Source organism: Dasypus novemcinctus, chromosome 12, assembly GCF_030445035.2.
Source record: "Dasypus novemcinctus isolate mDasNov1 chromosome 12, mDasNov1.1.hap2, whole genome shotgun sequence".
Taxonomy (NCBI): domain Eukaryota; kingdom Metazoa; phylum Chordata; class Mammalia; order Cingulata; family Dasypodidae; genus Dasypus; species Dasypus novemcinctus.
In genome coordinates, this window is record NC_080684.1 from 53,603,969 (window position 1) to 53,621,356 (window position 17,388).

The window sequence follows — 17,388 nt, forward strand, 5'->3', positions numbered from 1 at the left end:
ATACCACAAAAGTCCAGGAAACAGGCTGAGAATCCACCAAAGTATAAGTGTGTTGATCCTTAAAAGCTTAAAAACCTGAAGTCAAAACCAACCACTGAAAATTTTACCTGTTATTTTGGGAACACCAGGAATGAGCCACTAAATTTAGATGGCAATTTTTGTTGTTTCTTAGTTATGTGACCATCAACTCATGTTTGAGCATGGCTAGACTCATATGCTCTTCATCAACTTACAGTAATGAAACTTGCCTAGGTTCTTAACAATGGCCCCATGAGCTTGAACTGAAATTCAAAAAACCATTATTCTTGTGGGGACGTGTTAGTGTGGTTGTGATAATTAAATAATACGCAGTATAGTGTGGTCTTAGTAAGGAGTCTGTAGTTTTCACCTGACTGGCAAATGAGTCTGTGGAAGGAAAAAGAAAAAAGAGGAAGCAAACATCTCCTTCACCTCAAAAATTTGGAAGTTAATCCCAAACTCATCATAAAATAGATTATTTTTAAATATAATTTTTATTTGTGACAGAGAACACAGAGAAATAGAGACAGCTCCACAGACAACAGCAGAGGCCCTGGGAAGAAAGACGAGCCGTTTGCCTGACAGTTTACAGCTGACTTGGTGTAGAGAAGTAAAGATGAGCCTGGAGAGACTAGAGCCCCGGGAGAGAGACAAAGCCTTTAGAGCCTGATAGCCTACAATTGATATTGGAAGAAGCTGGGACCACAGATCCTTAAGAGGAAGGCTGGACGTCGGCAGCCATCTTGCTCCAACACGTGGCAAATGACTGGGTTACCTCTGATCCACACTTGAAACAGAGCAGATCAGTTTTAAGCATGACGAAATACTGACACCATTGAAATAACCTTGGGAGATTAACCTTCTTTGATATACGATGAAAAAAAAACAGGGATCTGATGGCTGAAGCTTTAGGAACCACTCTGGATCATGTTTTGACCTTGTGGCTGAATGGCCCATGCCAGGGTATTGAAGCAGACACAGAGAAGGAGCCTAGATCTCCAATGATTTTGTATAGCCATCATACCAACTCTGCACTATCTCCAGACTTTTCCATGGGACAGAAAAGCCCTTGTGTGTTGTCACTGTTATTTTCAGTTTTCTGTTAAGTGCACTGAAGTAAAGCTTGTATTTCATGCAAAAAAAAAAAAAAAAAAATTCTTTTATGTAATCTCTCTCAAAACCCATGAGGTAAGTGCACATATTTCCATATTTTATAGATGCAGAGATAGAGGAACAATGGCCTGTCATGATTACATGACAGTGGAGCTAAACCCTAATTTTCTAGAGATTCCTCACTTTTACATTCGCATGCATTTCCTGAAACTATTTCTTTGCAGCTCCATTTCAACCAGCAAGAAGTGTCAAACCCATCTGCATAGTCTCATAATTTGGTTGTATTATATGCCAAACTGAGTGTTTTAGACTTGGAAGTAGATGCTGATTATCTCCATTAATTTCAACCAGTTCAGAGTTCCCTCTTTCACTCTTGGTTCAGCTCCCTTAGGCCTTTGGCTTCCATTCTCTTTACTAGGTAAGAAGATTTGCAAGATTTAATTTGCTTGAATAACCAAAAAAATATTGTAAATCCACCTATGATTTTGGTTGAGTTTATAATTAGTCCTCATTTTACAAGTTACCAAAAAAGGGGCAAATGCAGTACACTCTAAAAAATTGCTGTGCAAATGGTTTTCATGTTTGGATTTCAATTTCTACTTGTTATTGAAGATGGTCCCTGAAGAGTCATTTTGTTTATACTTTGTATAGCTTCCAAAATTTATATAAATCTTGCATAAAAGTAATTACAAGGTGTGCTATTTTATGGTAATGCAGTTGACTCACATATTAACATTTTATTCTGTGTCTTCTGGGCAATGCTTTATTTTTAAACTGGAGACAAATATTTGAATCCATCAGTACTCATCACAAAGTCACATCACTTGATACAAATTGCACTAGCTTCCTATTGTTCTGTAATTTCCACCTTCATGATGAAATCAGGAAACACATAAAATTCTTTCAAGTTTGTGCAATTTTTTTTCTTCCCCAACAAAAGGCTTTTTTTTTCCCCTGGGTTTTTTGGTTCCAAATTGATCGCAAACATTTCTGGTATTTGGGCTAAAATTTGTCATTTGGAAAGTCAGTTTAAAGCACTGAAGACTCTGGGCATCTCTTGGTAATAGTTCTATAAAGATAGAATAAACATGACTTTTTGAAGGACGTAGTGGAATATAACTTTCTAGGCTTGCCTGGACTCAAACAGTGCTCTGCTAGTAAATGCTAAGCAATTCACTTGAACCCAAGAAGTTAAAAAAAAAAGAAAAAGTACATGAAGTGGAAGTTTGAATTCCAATCAGACATTCCACATGAAGGCAGTTTAAACGTAACAGAGGCCTGATATTATTACTCCTAGCTTGTCAGGCTCTTTAGAATTTCTAAGGACAAGGTACCCCATGCCAAATCTCCTCCAGAGAGATGAGGCTGCTATGGAGTTACACATATCTTATCTGTCACCATGTTTAATGAATTGTCAGTTGTGAATTTAAAAAGTTAAAGTAGCTTTTTAGGAAGAGTTTTAAAAATTCTCATTTTTAAACATATACAAATCCTCTAACATTCAGGTAGAACTGTACATTTTTAAAAATTACTAGTCTCAATTTTTTCTCCTTCACTTCCCACCAGGAATATTTCCCAGATATCTTCTAACCCAAGGTAGGAGCTTGGAGATGTTTCCTTTGTACACATATTATTCTGTTTCTGCTTGTAAGCATCCTCAAGGACCAGTTTCTTCATCTTTTATTGACAGAGCCTAGCACAGAGCTCAAATTGATTCTGGAATGAAAATATGCCTGATTCTGTGAATGTGCAAAATGTGGAGTACCTGTTGTAACAGTCACTAAAAAGACAGTGGAGACATATTCTATATCTGTATTACCATCTGTGAAAGAGAATTTGCCATTATCTATTTCAAAGATGTGAGACCAAAAAGAAAAGAAAAAGCTTTTTCTCCTTATGACTGATATTAAGTAGTCTCCAAAAGAGTACGGCACACCTGAGGAAGGTTATGTGAGTGGTGGTGGAGGATGGGTGCAAGACAGGGTATCAGGTCCTTAGGTGGCTATTCACTACCCCAATCCCCCAAAGTGAAATGCATAACCAAAGAACACCTGCACAAAATGAGGGGAGTTTTTGGTGGCTTTAGGAATAGAGCCCTAAAAAAAAAAAAAAAGGAAGGAGGAAGGAATACTCTTTTTCAGTTTTGCTCTACCACTACATTAAGAACACAACTTGGAAAGATAAAGACCTAATTGTGAGGGACAAAAAAGAAACAATATCAGAAATGTTCCTTAGAAGTCTGCCTTTCTAAATAGCTCTTGTTCCAAAATGCTTTGTATGATAATTACTATATATCTGCTCTGAGAAGCAATGATAAATTTGCAGGCACAAGCCTCAAGCCTGAAAGGTCACCAAAATTTTATTTTCCCATTTTTCCCTTGCACTGACTCTGTGAAGAGAGATAATGAAAGCAGACTTAAGGAAATTATGACTTATCTGTGAACACATGGCAGCTTTAACCAGGGATAGTGGCTCTACTTTGTGTTCCAGCCACATGGTCCAACCTTTCAAATATCATGAAAAAACAAATATTTCAACTACAATCTTCATTAAAGTTCCGCTATATTTGCTGTCAGTCTTAAACATCTCTTTTACTTGCCTGCTTAGTGCCTTTGGCTGTTATATGTTGCACCTGGAGATTCTTGCTTGCTTTATGATGTAGGTTTTATGCCCTTTAATTGAAAGCAAACCGCCTTAGATAATTCAGTGACAACAATGATACAAGGTCCACTTTCCGTTAAAAGGCAAATAGAAATATTAGGCTATGTTCTCTAAAATGAAGTAAAAAGCATAAAAATACCCTGCAACCTGCCACTCCATTTCCTTTAAGAGATAAAACCTCACAACCTAAAATGCCTCTTTTGTTTGGTGTCCACACCCACCCACCCACCCACCAGGCAGGAATAGCTGGGGGAGGGAGATATTGCGGGGAGTGGGGGGGGTGGGGGGGGTGAGGAAGGGAGGCAGCAGTGGGAGGTTGCTAGGTAGGGAGGATGCAAGGGATTGCAGTTCTCACTGACTAGACTTTTCTTGTTGTATGACATTTCTCTGCCAAAAGGAAGAGTTTAGTCATACAGTTAAATATATATTCATGTTACTACAGTAATCATATCAACTTTATTTTTATGTGGAGGATGAAGTGAGTTTGTAAAATAATAAAGAAAAGGTGACCAAAGGGTGATTCTTTAAGGCAATGTAACTTTGGTAAGATAGCTTCATAATTTTACACAGCAGTATGACAACTGATCCAAAAGGAAACAACTGCATGACATTGCTGAGACCTCTGCCTGCATGACTATAGAAGGCATGTGAGGGAAGCGGACATGGCTCAACTGACAGAGCATCTGCCTACCATATGAAGGGTCCAGGGTTCAATCCCCAGGACCTCCTGACCCATGTGGTAAGCTGGCCCACACGCAGTGCTGCTGCGTGCAAGGAGTGCCGTGCCACACGGGGGCACCCCTGCATAGGGGTGCCCCATGTGCAAGGACTGTGTCCCACAAGGAAAGTCACCCCCTGTGAAAAAGTGCAGCCCACCCAGGAGCGGAGCCACATACACGGAGAGCTGACGCAGCAAGATGATACAACAAAAAGAGCAGCAGTTTCCCAGTGCCGCCAGATAATGCAAGCGGATGCAGAAGAACACAAAGCAATTGGACACAGAGCAGACAATGGGGTGAAGAGGAGAGAAATAAATAAATAAAATCTAAAAAAAAAAAAAAAAGAGGCGAATAGATAAACTGCTAAAAAAAAAAAAAAAAAGGAGGCATGTGAATGGTGACCCCTTAGAATTGTTAGAGTGTACAACATGGGGGAACAAATGTGGCTCAAGCAGTTTGGTGCCATCTCCCACATGGGAGGTCCTGGGTTTGGTTCCTGGTGCCTTCTAAAGGAGACAAACAAAAAACAAGCAGACATCAAGCAAAAATTGAACAATGGGCAAAAAAAACAAGCAGAGAAAAAAGGAGCAAAGACAACAAGCAGACAACAAGCAAAAAGAAATGAGCAAATGAAGATGTGATTCAAGCAACTGAGTGCCCACCTCCCACATGGGAGGTCCGGGTTCCAGTTCCTGGTGCCTCTTTGTGGCAGTTTATGTATCACTGACAATTTTCCTGCCACGTATGAACAACTTAGTATAGACTGAAATAAGGGATAGCAAAGTCTCTTTTGTATTTGGTCATACTGATACTCAACCTAAGACTGCATGCCACTAACAAGTCATTCAAACTACAGTTGGGAGACACTTTCTAAAACTAATGGTAGTATAAATCTCATTATTCACTGTCCTTGAACAGAAAAGGGTCTATATATTCATGAATTCAAGTCACTGGGGATTTTTATGGGAAATTAGATTCAATATAAGAAAGGATTGACGTAATTATGGTCAATATCCAATACCTCCTACTTCAACCCTTTCCCACCAGACTGTGAAAAGTGAATAAAGACAGCAACATTTTTAAAAAAGTTAACTTATATTCAAAATATTTTATATATAAACAATTTTAATACTAACAAAGTAGTATTTCAATACAAAGCAGTTCAAATATTAACTGTTCTTTAAATTGTTAAACTTTATTATAAATTAAAATTTCTTTACAAAAAAATTGCACATAATATTTGACCACTCTTAGGTTCTGATGCACTGGCATTTGCAATAGTTTCTTTAATCTTCAAGTTAAACAGTCTCAGCAAGGAGTCCAGAATGTAGGAAGGGCAATAAACAACCCTGTTAGAGCATTCAAGTGCAACTAGCAGACTTGTGGCCATGGCAGTTACACTTTCCTTAAGATGGACTGCTTAAGTTTTAAATCCTGAAATGAAGAATCTCAAAAGATTTAAAAAGGAAGAACCAAAAGGGACTGCCTGCTTTTTACTGTAAACACAGCCCTGGAAATTAAACCCCAAACAAGAATCTCTCAGGCATCAGAGAGTGTCAAGTGAACCAGGAATAGCACAACATAAAGGGGGAAAAGTAAAAAATAAAACAAAAACAAAACAAAATTAAAATAAACGTCAGTCACTTTGAGGAACTATACTTACGTACATGATGTTATGAGAATCTGGCAGGGCCCAGAAGCAGGCCAAACAGGAAGTTCATTTATCCAACTGAAGAGGGTCATGTTCATTGCTTCCGGTTTTGAGGACAGGATATTGTAGGGGACTTGATATGATCAATAATGCTTGTCTGCCTTACACAGACCTTAGCCAGGGATCAGCCTAATCTTGAAGGATCATTCAATAATTTTGGCAATTATTATAAGGACTTAGAACTGACTGCACCCAGTGTTCAGTGATTCTTGCTTTCTGTTTTGTTACTGTTTAAATTTAAGAGCTCATTTAGGCTGACTCCAATTTCTTGGCACTTGGAAACTAGTTTTCTCAGGTTATCAGTTTTACCTCCTTCTGATGCTTCAAACAAGAGTTGCTGTAAAAGACAGGGAAGCATGTAAGTAAGATTTAGCTAGAGTTTGAGCATCACCACATCAATGGATATGGCACATGCAGAAAATTTATAAGAAAACTTCAAGATGAAATAAAAGATGAAAAGCATTACATCTTTCCACAGTGATGCACAAAGAGGTAACTTCTGTAAGGCTCTCTGATATAAACGGTGGACCTATAAGATAGATACACACACAACTCCATCAGGAAACATGATGAAAAACACCTTCATAACTGCAGTTTAGAGAATGATACTTCATACTCTAATGTTCAAGACAAAATGATTATGTTGGATTTTGGGGTTTCCAAACATTTAGAGCCCTTACAATGTTAACTTTTTAAGCTTTAATACTTTCAAATTCAGAAGTGAACAAAAGGGGCAAAATAGCTTTTTAAAAAGGGACCCATGGATATTCAGGGATGGCTTACCTCTCTTTGCCCCTTTAGAACAATCTCAGCAGCAATGGCTCTAAGAAAAAAAAAGGGAATATAGAAAAGGGAGAAGAAAAATTTATATATCGTTGAACAAAATGAGATACCACCACTGGCAGAATACTGACTGTGGGAATCTGAGTACAAAACTTCCTGAAAGTAACAGGCTAAACTTCCAAGGAGGGTAACCTACAGTGAAAAGAAAAATTCAACAATATTTATCAACTTTACAAGAATGAAACAGACCAGTGTTTTGAACATAAATAACGTTCATGAAAAAAAAAACCTCAAATATTAGTGAAACCACCTGGCATCAAGACCTTTAAAAGAAACAAGAATCCAGAAAAATCTCAAATATCAAAAGAAATGGTCTTAAAATAACTAAAACAAATGCTTATTTGATAATGGTATTGCTATCTAAATGCTCTCCTTAAAGGAAAATTAAAAGCCTATGCAGACTCTTTCTGCCTAGAGAAGCCCGCACCAAATTTCAGTGTTTATTTCTACCCTCTCCCATTTCTCAGCAAGCTCAATTCCTTTCCCCCATTTCCCAATAAATTATTTTTACTGGCCTAATAAACAAACAAAAAAGCTTATCCTTTTTGCTTATAGAAGCAATCATTAATGAGCACTCATCACTCACTCTTGGTATAAAACCTTAGAAAATGCCAAAAACAATTTAGAGTAGAGATCTGTCCAGGAGGAAAAAAAAAAAAAAAGATGTCATTTCAGATTTACCTGTCTGGAGCAAACCTTATAAATAAAAGTAATAGCTATAAAAACATGTACATGATTGTTGCATTACATTTTCCAGGTGGCCAGGCATGTTGGGATATTATATGTAAACATCTTGGCTTGAAGTTTCAGAATCTGAACATTGCTTTCTTCCCATTCATGTTGAAGTAACCTGTAAAGTACATTCGGGAAAATGAACAAGCATTGCACGTGTAGGGATCTCAAAATGTTTCATGAGGTATAATTTTTTGGTCAGTTAAATCCCATCAAGGCTATTCGGTAAGTATATGCAAAATGACTCATAAAAATAACCCTGCAACAGGAATGTGTCAAACTAGCAAGAGGTCCAGTTAAGACCTATGCTTATCTAAAATAAGACCCATGTGTTCCTACAGGATACGAAGGCAATCATTCTAACTAATATAGCCCCCTTCGATTTTCTAAAAGAATTGATTTGATATATTATTGCAATTTCCTGGTATATTCCTTTCTTTATTAAAGTATGCTCACTTTTTTTTTTCTGAGGTACCAGGGCAGGGATTTAACCCAGGACCTCATATGTAGGAAGCTGGTGCTCAACCACCGAGCCACATCAGCTCCCCTGAGTTGAGTTTTTTTGTTCGTTTGCTTGTTGTTTTGTTAGGAAGCACTGGCAATCGAACCTGGGACCTCCCATATGTGAAGGAGGCACTCAATCACTTAAGCCATATCCACTCCCATAAGTATGCTTACTCTTAATAATACGTCTTGAACTAAAATTAAAGTACAGTGACTAGTTATTAAGTACCTTATTGCCCTGGAATAAAGGACAAAGACGATCACAAGGAAAGTATCACAATACAGACATCAGGATTTTCTGACAAAACAATTAAGCTAAGAGTATTCCAAAATGCCTATGATAATAATAAAAACTAATCATAATATGACATTTTCTATTTCACACATTTTATCAAAGGTGTTATTTCTAGTTAACTTCTGCAGATTAGCATGCTTATTCAGAATTTCCATTGTAAAACTACGGCTATTTTTGTCACAACATTAGGCCTTTGAATTTTCTTTTAATCTCTTAGGCCATTTTCTCACATACATTCCAAGTAGAATGTAAACAGTTTAAAACACACAGGATTATTTGATAAATATCTTAGGTACCTTACAATCCATAAGCAAACCTACACTCATTAAACACAATGTTGCAGTGGAAATGACTACATACAAGTGGAACCCAAAGCAGTAATGTGCAGGTAATACCTACCGTATTTCAGACTTTCAGGGTAATGCTTTGAAATAAAAAGCACAATTCTTGAGGGTGAACTCTAGCATACATAGAAACTAAAAAGGAATTCTCAGAAATCTCCTTCTAATTCAATGTATGAACTCCCTTGATTGGTGTTTCTCAAATGTGATTTGAGGACCACCAGTAACAAAATCTGAGTGCTCAAGCTAAGGACTCTGCATTTTTAGCGAGCACCCATGAGATTCTGAGTTTCTTACATACTAGTATTTGAGAGCTACTGACTTTTATAAAGTCCAGTCACAGTAACCAAAATCTACGTAACTGGCTACTGTATCTGTAATATTTAAAAATCTATTAAGCAATATTTTCTTGCCATATAATATACACTTGTTGTTGTCAGCCACAGGAGAATCTGTTTCTTTTTGTTGCGTCATCTTGTTGTGTCAGCTTCTCTGTGTGTGTGGCGCCATTTCTGGGCAGGCTGCACTTTTCTTCGTGCTGGGCAGCTCTCCTTACAGGGCACACTCCTTGCACGTGGGGCTCCCCTATACGGAGACACCCCTGCGTGGCACAACACTTCTTGCGCGCATCAGCACTGCGCATGGGCCAGCGGCACATGGGTCAAGGAGGACCAGGGTTTGAACCGCGGACCTCCCATGTGTAGGCGGACGCCCTAACCACTGGGCCAAGTCTGCCACCGCCATATAATATACACTTAAACTGTACGTGACGATGACAGGTGGTGTATGCTCAGGGAACACTAATGAATTTTACATGAATTATTTGCCCTTTACAGTTTGCACTGTTTCTGAATTTACCAGATTTTCACACTCATTTTTGCATAAATAGCTAACTACTGCTTAAAAACTCTGAAATTAATGTATCAATGAGGAAGTCAGGGAAGAGCAGACTGCTCTTAAGTTTTCAAGAATAATTTTATATGAAAAGCCTATGCTAAAAGAACTTACCTCAGTGCAAGTCCAGAATTAGTTGGCATAATTGAGCAAAACCGTTCCAAGGTTTTGGAATGCTGGGTCTTTGGAACACAGCTCAAATAAAAGAAAATAACCTGTAAAGGTTGAGGGGGTAAAAAATGAATGCAACCAAAAATGTGAAATCCAACTACCTATGTGTTTTAATGAGAAAACCAAAATGGTCTTTACAACATGAATGTATAAATTATAATAATGTATGATGCTGTGAAGTTACAGTTCCTACCATTAATTAATTAGTGGTCTTCCAAATATGAATTAGAAAATAAGGACTAGTGATGAGAACCATGGACTGAGGAAACACGGACAAGAAGCCAGGAGTCCGGGTTTTCATTCCTGAGTCTACCTTTACTTGCTGTATAGCTGGGCAAGTCATAGGGCTAATAATACCTGCCACATCTTGCTCATGGAATGCCCGTGTGTAAATGACTTAATGTCCATAAAGTGGTTTGAGAGCCTGGGATAAAGAATGGCATAGAAGTACAAACATAATAGTTGGTTATCCCATTAGCAACAAAACCACCCCACAAAAAAAATAAACAAATAAAGGGAGTTTTAGTCTGCATTATACTGAATATATAAAAAACAAAAACAAAAACAGAAAAAATCCTTTTTGCTTTATTACTTTTAAGGTAGCCTTATAAAATTATCATTAATCAGATTCTACTCAAAATCCTAAATGGCATCTGCTTTCTTGCTTTCTTACGCTGTGTACAGCTATTTGTTTGCTTAACAAAATATTTTTAAAAAGGGCAGCTATATTGTAAATGCCCATTTTTATCTACTTTGAAATTATAGCATTTTTCATTCAATAAACTGTCCAATTATTCAAGCAAACTCTTTCATCAGTGGAAATTTCCAAAAATACTGGAAATTATTCCATAGAAACCAATACATATATATTTTTCTTAAAGTGAATTCTAACTTCTTTTACTTCAGAGGGCAAAGTATATTTTCTTAAATAAAACAATCAATATGCGTATTTTTTTTATAAACCATAAAAAACAAATGCTTGCCATAAACTAGGCTCTGTTCCTAGACTTTAAAGAGATAAGTCAGAAACATGGTCAAGAAAATAGTAAATGTTAGGAAGATAGTTCTAGGGAGAAAAAGTCTCTTCATATAAGAGTTTTGCCATCATTTAAGTTCCCTTCTTTCATACAAACAGCTTTAAAAAAAAAAATTAAGTTCTTACCCTATTATGAAATTCATAGTTGGACCAGTAATCGGCACTGCTAAAAGGAATGGGGTATCGGGCAGGGACTGTAACCAAACATCTATTCACTAAATCAGTAAAAAATTTGAATTCTTGAATTTTGTTTCTGGATCCAGCAGCTCTATTATTGGCAAAGACAAGATAACTGCCAAAAGAAAAATATTATGATAATTTAGAATAATTAAGCCAGTAATTCTCTCACCAAAGAAAGGTGATCACCCCTTCCCCACCATATTTTTTACTATAATCAATTTTACTGAAATGTATTAATAAACAATACGATCCATCTAAATTGTACAATTAATGGCATCTGGTATAATCATAGAATTGTGCATTCATCACGACAATCAATATTAGAGCATTTTCATTACTCAAAGAAAATACTATATTCCTTTATTTCAACATATCATTCTATTTAGGAGGAACTAAACTTACTCCATCCAAATCTTCTCTACTATATCAGATCTCATGGCCACCCCTAAAGCTGCCTCATATGCTTCCACTGTTTCTTTAATACTTGATTGAAGAGGATGACAAAGACTGTTTTAAAAAATGAAGTATAATTCTATTAGAAAAAAGAATAACAAATATTTTAAACATTACAGATATTACTACAGTGGAATCCCTTTGATGTACTTTAATATGGACTAAACCTTAATATTCTGTAAATTTTGCTTCAATGACTTTAATATCAGGTTAATTTCAACATGGTGTAATTCAGCAATAAATTACAAACATAAGCCTAGTATGAAATATGTCTCTCCACAGTAGATAATATCTCACCAGTAAATCAACCACAAATAAGGGACTTGGTGGTTAAACATCTCATCATTAAAATTCCCTTTACATAAACGGGCTGGAATGTCAAGTGGTCCTGGAATATTTAATAGATACCTGAAACAAAAACAAATATTTGAAATTATGCCTAGATACATGTGGATTACCAATACTTTAAAAAAAAAATCCTGTTTCAACTTAAATTTCCTTGAAATATTTCTATAAAGTAATGAGACTTTACCTTCATGTGTATACCATATCCCTTATGGACACAACTCTAGGATCACAAAATTACGTGGAATAGTATTATTTTATACCCATATCAATTACCCCCCCAATGAATTTTTATTATAGCCCCCAAAATAAACAAAATCCCTCTCCAGGAAAGCTACAATACTTATTAGGATATTAAAGGTTTCTAAGAAATCAATCAGTAGAGAAGTCTATTTGACTTTGACTAACTCAACCACTCCTCCATTCCCCAATATAACTCAACCTATGGTGAATGTAAATTTTTTTTTTTTTTTTTTTTTTTTTTTTAGGGGGAGAGCACGAATGCAGTCCCCCACTACCACAAATTATGCAGTCGAGTTTCCCACATTTGCGGAAATCGCAGGGGTCACCACACACGGAGTGCAAAGCATAAGCGTCGCCCTGGGAAAACCACCTTCGTAATCATGGTATCTCCCCTGCCAGCTAAGTATGGTGAATGTAATTTAACTACATCTTGAAGAATGATGTTTTAAAATGAAATACACTGATCTCAAAAGTGACCCTCCATCTTAGTATACTTGTTTACCTTGCACTTAATAATTTAGGGAATAATTTTTAATAGATTAGAGAGGCTGTGTAAGGGAAAAACATAAGAAAAGGAATATGGGTTAGGTTGTAAATTTGACTTTGCCATAAAAATCATATGACTATGAGTTAATCACTTATTTTCTAGGGATTTCAGTTTCCTCAACGAACACCGAGATGGGTCAGAACAGATGACTTCTAATCTAATCTATGTTAAGATTCCATAATCCCTAAACTAATATCAGCAATGTGAATGAAATTTCCTAGCTAAATTTTCTGGCTATCTCCTTAATCTTAAAATCAATTATGAAACACATGAAAATTAACCTATCTAGCTCATTCTGCTTGCTATCTTTACGTTAAATATTATAAAGAAAGGGAGTTGATAGGATTCAACTTCAGGTAAATATTACAGATCTAAGTATATTTGCTCTACTATTTCTGCTCACAAAATTTATATATATATATATGTACCTATTAAGAAGACTCTGATTTTCCCTATTAACAAATTTTGGCTATATTTATAAATTTTAAAAATTTACACCAATACAGCATAAGTACGACAAAGTCAAAAATTTTCTCAACTACTGTCTTCCTTCTAGTATTTTACTAAAAAAAGACTTCTTAAATTAACAGAGATGCACACTTTTTGGTGTAGGCAAGGTCTTCAGTATTGTACAAATAAAATAAGCACAGGATACCCTTTTTTCTTCTCAGTGAATTATGACTGTTTCCACAAAGGATTCTAATAAAGCACAATGAATTAGTAAACAAAGGGAAAATTATTTGGAGGTAGTCCATTTTCAATTTTTTTACTGACATTGTTATTTAGCTTAATTAAGATGACATCATAAGATCTTTGATGAGCTACCAACACAGAAAGTGGCAGCATCTTCTTTTAAACCAACTCAATTAACTCCATGCCCAAGGGAAGACCAGAACCAGCAAGTCTATAGAGTCTGGTTCAGCCTTGAATTGGTCCTTTGAGTTTAAGAAGTAAAGCAATCTAATTTAAACAAGAGAACAAGTGGTGTGGAATAATCTCTAACTTCTCATAGAATAACTTAATTCTTCATTTTAAAATTATTCTTTTGCAATTAATTTTGAGATTAATTTGGATGTAAAAAGCAGAAAGAATTTCAGCACAGGTACTAAAATTACTCTCCATTAAAGAGGACAAATAAAGACACAAGTCTGGGAAGGAGTTGTTACCCTAAATTTTTTTTGCCTAATCTCAAAACTGCCACATTCACAGAAAATTGTGGGGTGGATGGCTCACTAACTTAAGAGAATGTGGGTTATTTTAAAATTAATTCTTAAATAATACTGCCATACTCAGAGAAGATGTAAAAGAGAAAAACATCTAAGAAAAAAAATATTTTACAAGCATTAGATTTTCAAACATGAATGAAGACTTCATCTTCATTTAGCTGTCCCCTGGAGAGAGATGAGGGAGAGGGAAAGAGAATTTTAAATGGCCCCCCCAAAATTATTCTTCACAATCTGCTACGGCCTCTTTTTCCTGTTGGAACAAGGACTTTCAGCAGAGCAAATGAAGGCAGAATTCAGGGTTCCACATAAGCTAGCAAAAAACTGATCAAAAGTAAAGAATACTCTGAAACTTTCCTCTTTCAGAACCTAGAGCAGTTAGTTCCCTTTAGAATTAAAAAAGAAAAAAAATTATATATCCACTGTAGATTACTAGTCAAATAAATTAAAATTCTTTTTTTTTTCTTCAAAAATCGCTGAGCTTGTTTTGAAATAGCCACTAAGGATATTTCACGGCTATAGTATTCAATGCTAAAGTTAACAATAATAACAAAAAAGTAAAAGGAAAACGAGTTAGCATGGTCTTAGTATATAATTCTTACCTTGTACAGTATCTTCACTCCAAAGAATGCAAAGCATTTTACATCTTGCCTCTATTTTTATTAAATTCTACTGCCCTCAAAACAGATCTATAGGGGGTATTCAACTATAAAAATCATTCTAAAATGTAATCCAGCTACAAAAAACTGTAATCTTTCCATTGATCTGTACTATCCCTCATTCCTCTACAAATCAAAAGAATTCTTCAAACTTACCGAAACAGATCCAAATTACTGTATTTCTCAAACCCAGGTTTAAAGAAGGATGCAATAAATTTCCGTAAAAATGGAAGGAGATTATCGCCTCGATTCTATTTTTAAAAAAAAAGGGAGGGGGTTTATTCATTAGGCTTAAAATGCTTAATTATAATGCTTCAAGGGAGGGAAAAAAGTCCTAAAAATCACTGATTAGATTAAGTTTCTCGGGGCTAGGGAAGAAAGTTTGGGGCACATTCAAATAACATTTTTAATTCTGACCTCCAAATTAAAGTCAATTAATCACTAAACACCTTAATATGCAAGACCAGGTCAAGCCCCATTCACCGATTAATTACCTAGTAAGCTCCTAATAGATGTTTGGCTCTGTGCTTGCTGGGTGCTGGGATCTTTTTTTTTTTAACTTTACATTTATTTATTTATTATTGGCTATATACTTATTTTAATTTTTTAATTAGTTAATAGATCATAAGGAATGTTACATTAAAAAACATTAAAAAAAAAAAAGAGGTTCCCATATAACCAACTCCCCAACCCCCACATCATTTTTGTCAATTTTATTTTTTTGAAGATATATACATCATACAAAAAATGTTACACTAAAAAATATAAGAGGTTCCTGTATACCACCCCCCACTCCTCCCACACCAACAACCTCCCTCGTCATTGTGGCACACTCATCACACTGGTGAATTCATTTTGGGGCACTGCTACACTACATAGATAATAGTTTAACCTGCAGCTTGCACTCCCCCCCAGTACATTCAGTGGGTTATGGCAGAATATATAAAGTCTAGCATCTGACCCTGCAATATCATTAAGGACAACTCAAAATCCCAAAAACGCCCTCACATCACATCTCTTCTATCCTCTCCCTGCCCTCAGCAACTACTGTGGCCACTTTCTCCACCTCGATGCTAAAATTTCTTCTATTACTCATCACAATAGTTTTACAGTAGAGTTATCAGTGAGCCCACTCTAGCCCATATTTTATTCCTCCATTCTGTGGACCCTGGGATGGCGATGTCCCCTCCTGGGTGCTGGGATCTTAATATGACTAAGATCTGGCACCTGACCTTAAGAAATTTTTAGTCTAGTAAATAAAGTGATGATAAGCAAAAATACAAAGCAATGTAATAACTGCAATCGTAGACCTGTGCACGGAGTATTATGGAAGAGAAAGAAGGAAAACCTAACCCTTTGCAAAGGGCAAAAGGATCAGGAAAAAATTCCTAGAGAGAATGATGCCTAACATGTCTTAAAGGATTAATAAGAAAGTTGAAACATTAAAAACACCTTAAAAAAAACAAACAAAAATCTTATTTAAAAATTCTGAGTCACTTTTTACCTGCAAGATGAAGAATTTGCACATATGATAAAAAACCTCTGCATTCTGAGGGTTTTTTTCAAATACATTAAGCCACACTGCCCTGGCTTTATCAGGCTGATTTGTTTGCAAATATAAAGTAACAAGGGCTTCCAACAATTGGCAGTTCACAGGGCATGATTCCAATAAACATTTACAAAGTTCCACTGCAGCCTCGTACCTTAATAAGAAAAAAAAATCTAAACATATGAAAAGATCAATTTTTAATATACGGTTAACTGCTTGTCAATTAAGTTTTACCTCTCTAGAAGCTGGTGCAGAGCAATCATGTTTGTGTAAAGTGGAAGACAGACCTCTATTCTTCCCTCAATAGTGAGGCTCTCATCTGTGCAAGCTTTCACTGCATCTATCCAAAAATATCACAACATGAATCAAAAATAACATGAATTATTTCACTGTTATTTATATTCTAAGAAACCAATCAATTACTTGACCACCATCTTTATTCATCTTTACTCATCTCCCAGCATTTACCCAAAGGAGGTGTTTCAGATATTTCTAAACTTCTGAAGCCAAATTCCTTACTCCCATTTTACTTTTAAGAATAAAATCATTCCATATGAGCTCTCCCATCAATCAATGTTTTCACTTGAATGACTGTCTCTGCATTTATCCTAAATTCCTTAAAACTTGTCGAGAAAACTGAAAAGATGAATTATTTTGACATTTTCCACTGACTTCCTAAAGATGCCTTGTTCTGCTTCTTTGTACCACTTAAATGTCTCCTCCTAAACTAGAACCTTTCCTTCCCCTTTCACAACACACGTTTCCCGTTGTAAAGATTCCTTTACCTGATCTTGTGGCTTCTTCAAGAATGGTACATTATTTTATTTTGCATAGCTGTCAACATTTCCTCTTTGCCCAGTGGTAGTGTAGGTGCCCAGATTTGTGAACTTAAGTTAATTTCATCATTCTGAAAGTGCACACTGGAAGTTCACTAAGAAGTCTTACCTATATCTACCTCTATCCTCATTTTATCTGATTGCCATTTGATAATATTCTCCCCCTTCTTTTTTTTTTTAAAGATTTATTTTTTATTTATTTCTCTCCCCTCCCCCCGCCCCCCAGCTGTCTGCTCTCTGTGTCCATTCCCTGTGTGTTCTTCTGTAACTGCTTCTATCCTTAGCGGCACTGGGAATCTGTGTTTCTTTTTGTTG

General features: G+C 36.0%; 1 protein-coding gene and 1 non-coding gene across 2 annotated transcripts in view; both read right to left on the reverse strand.

The window, feature by feature from the left end:
- Nucleotides 1–5,680: 5,680 nt before the first annotated feature.
- The window catches only part of ZFC3H1 (zinc finger C3H1-type containing), a 62,180-nt gene continuing 50,472 nt past the window's right edge, over nt 5,681–17,388 (reverse strand). Inside the window, exons 25-35 of the mRNA XM_004462014.4 lie at nt 16,472–16,577; nt 16,193–16,391; nt 14,845–14,939; nt 11,969–12,079; nt 11,621–11,725; nt 11,165–11,330; nt 9,946–10,046; nt 7,814–7,915; nt 7,006–7,045; nt 6,689–6,751; nt 5,681–6,559 (exon numbers count right to left, since the gene is read on the reverse strand). Coding sequence (XP_004462071.1) covers nt 6,422–6,559; nt 6,689–6,751; nt 7,006–7,045; nt 7,814–7,915; nt 9,946–10,046; nt 11,165–11,330; nt 11,621–11,725; nt 11,969–12,079; nt 14,845–14,939; nt 16,193–16,391; nt 16,472–16,577 — 1,226 coding nt within the window. The 3' untranslated portion in view covers nt 5,681–6,421. The remainder of the gene's footprint in view (nt 6,560–6,688; nt 6,752–7,005; nt 7,046–7,813; nt 7,916–9,945; nt 10,047–11,164; nt 11,331–11,620; nt 11,726–11,968; nt 12,080–14,844; nt 14,940–16,192; nt 16,392–16,471; nt 16,578–17,388) is intronic.
- LOC111765005 (U1 spliceosomal RNA) lies at nt 12,503–12,666 on the reverse strand. Its single transcript, XR_002797470.1, has one exon. It is a non-coding gene; the product is annotated as a U1 spliceosomal RNA (small nuclear RNA).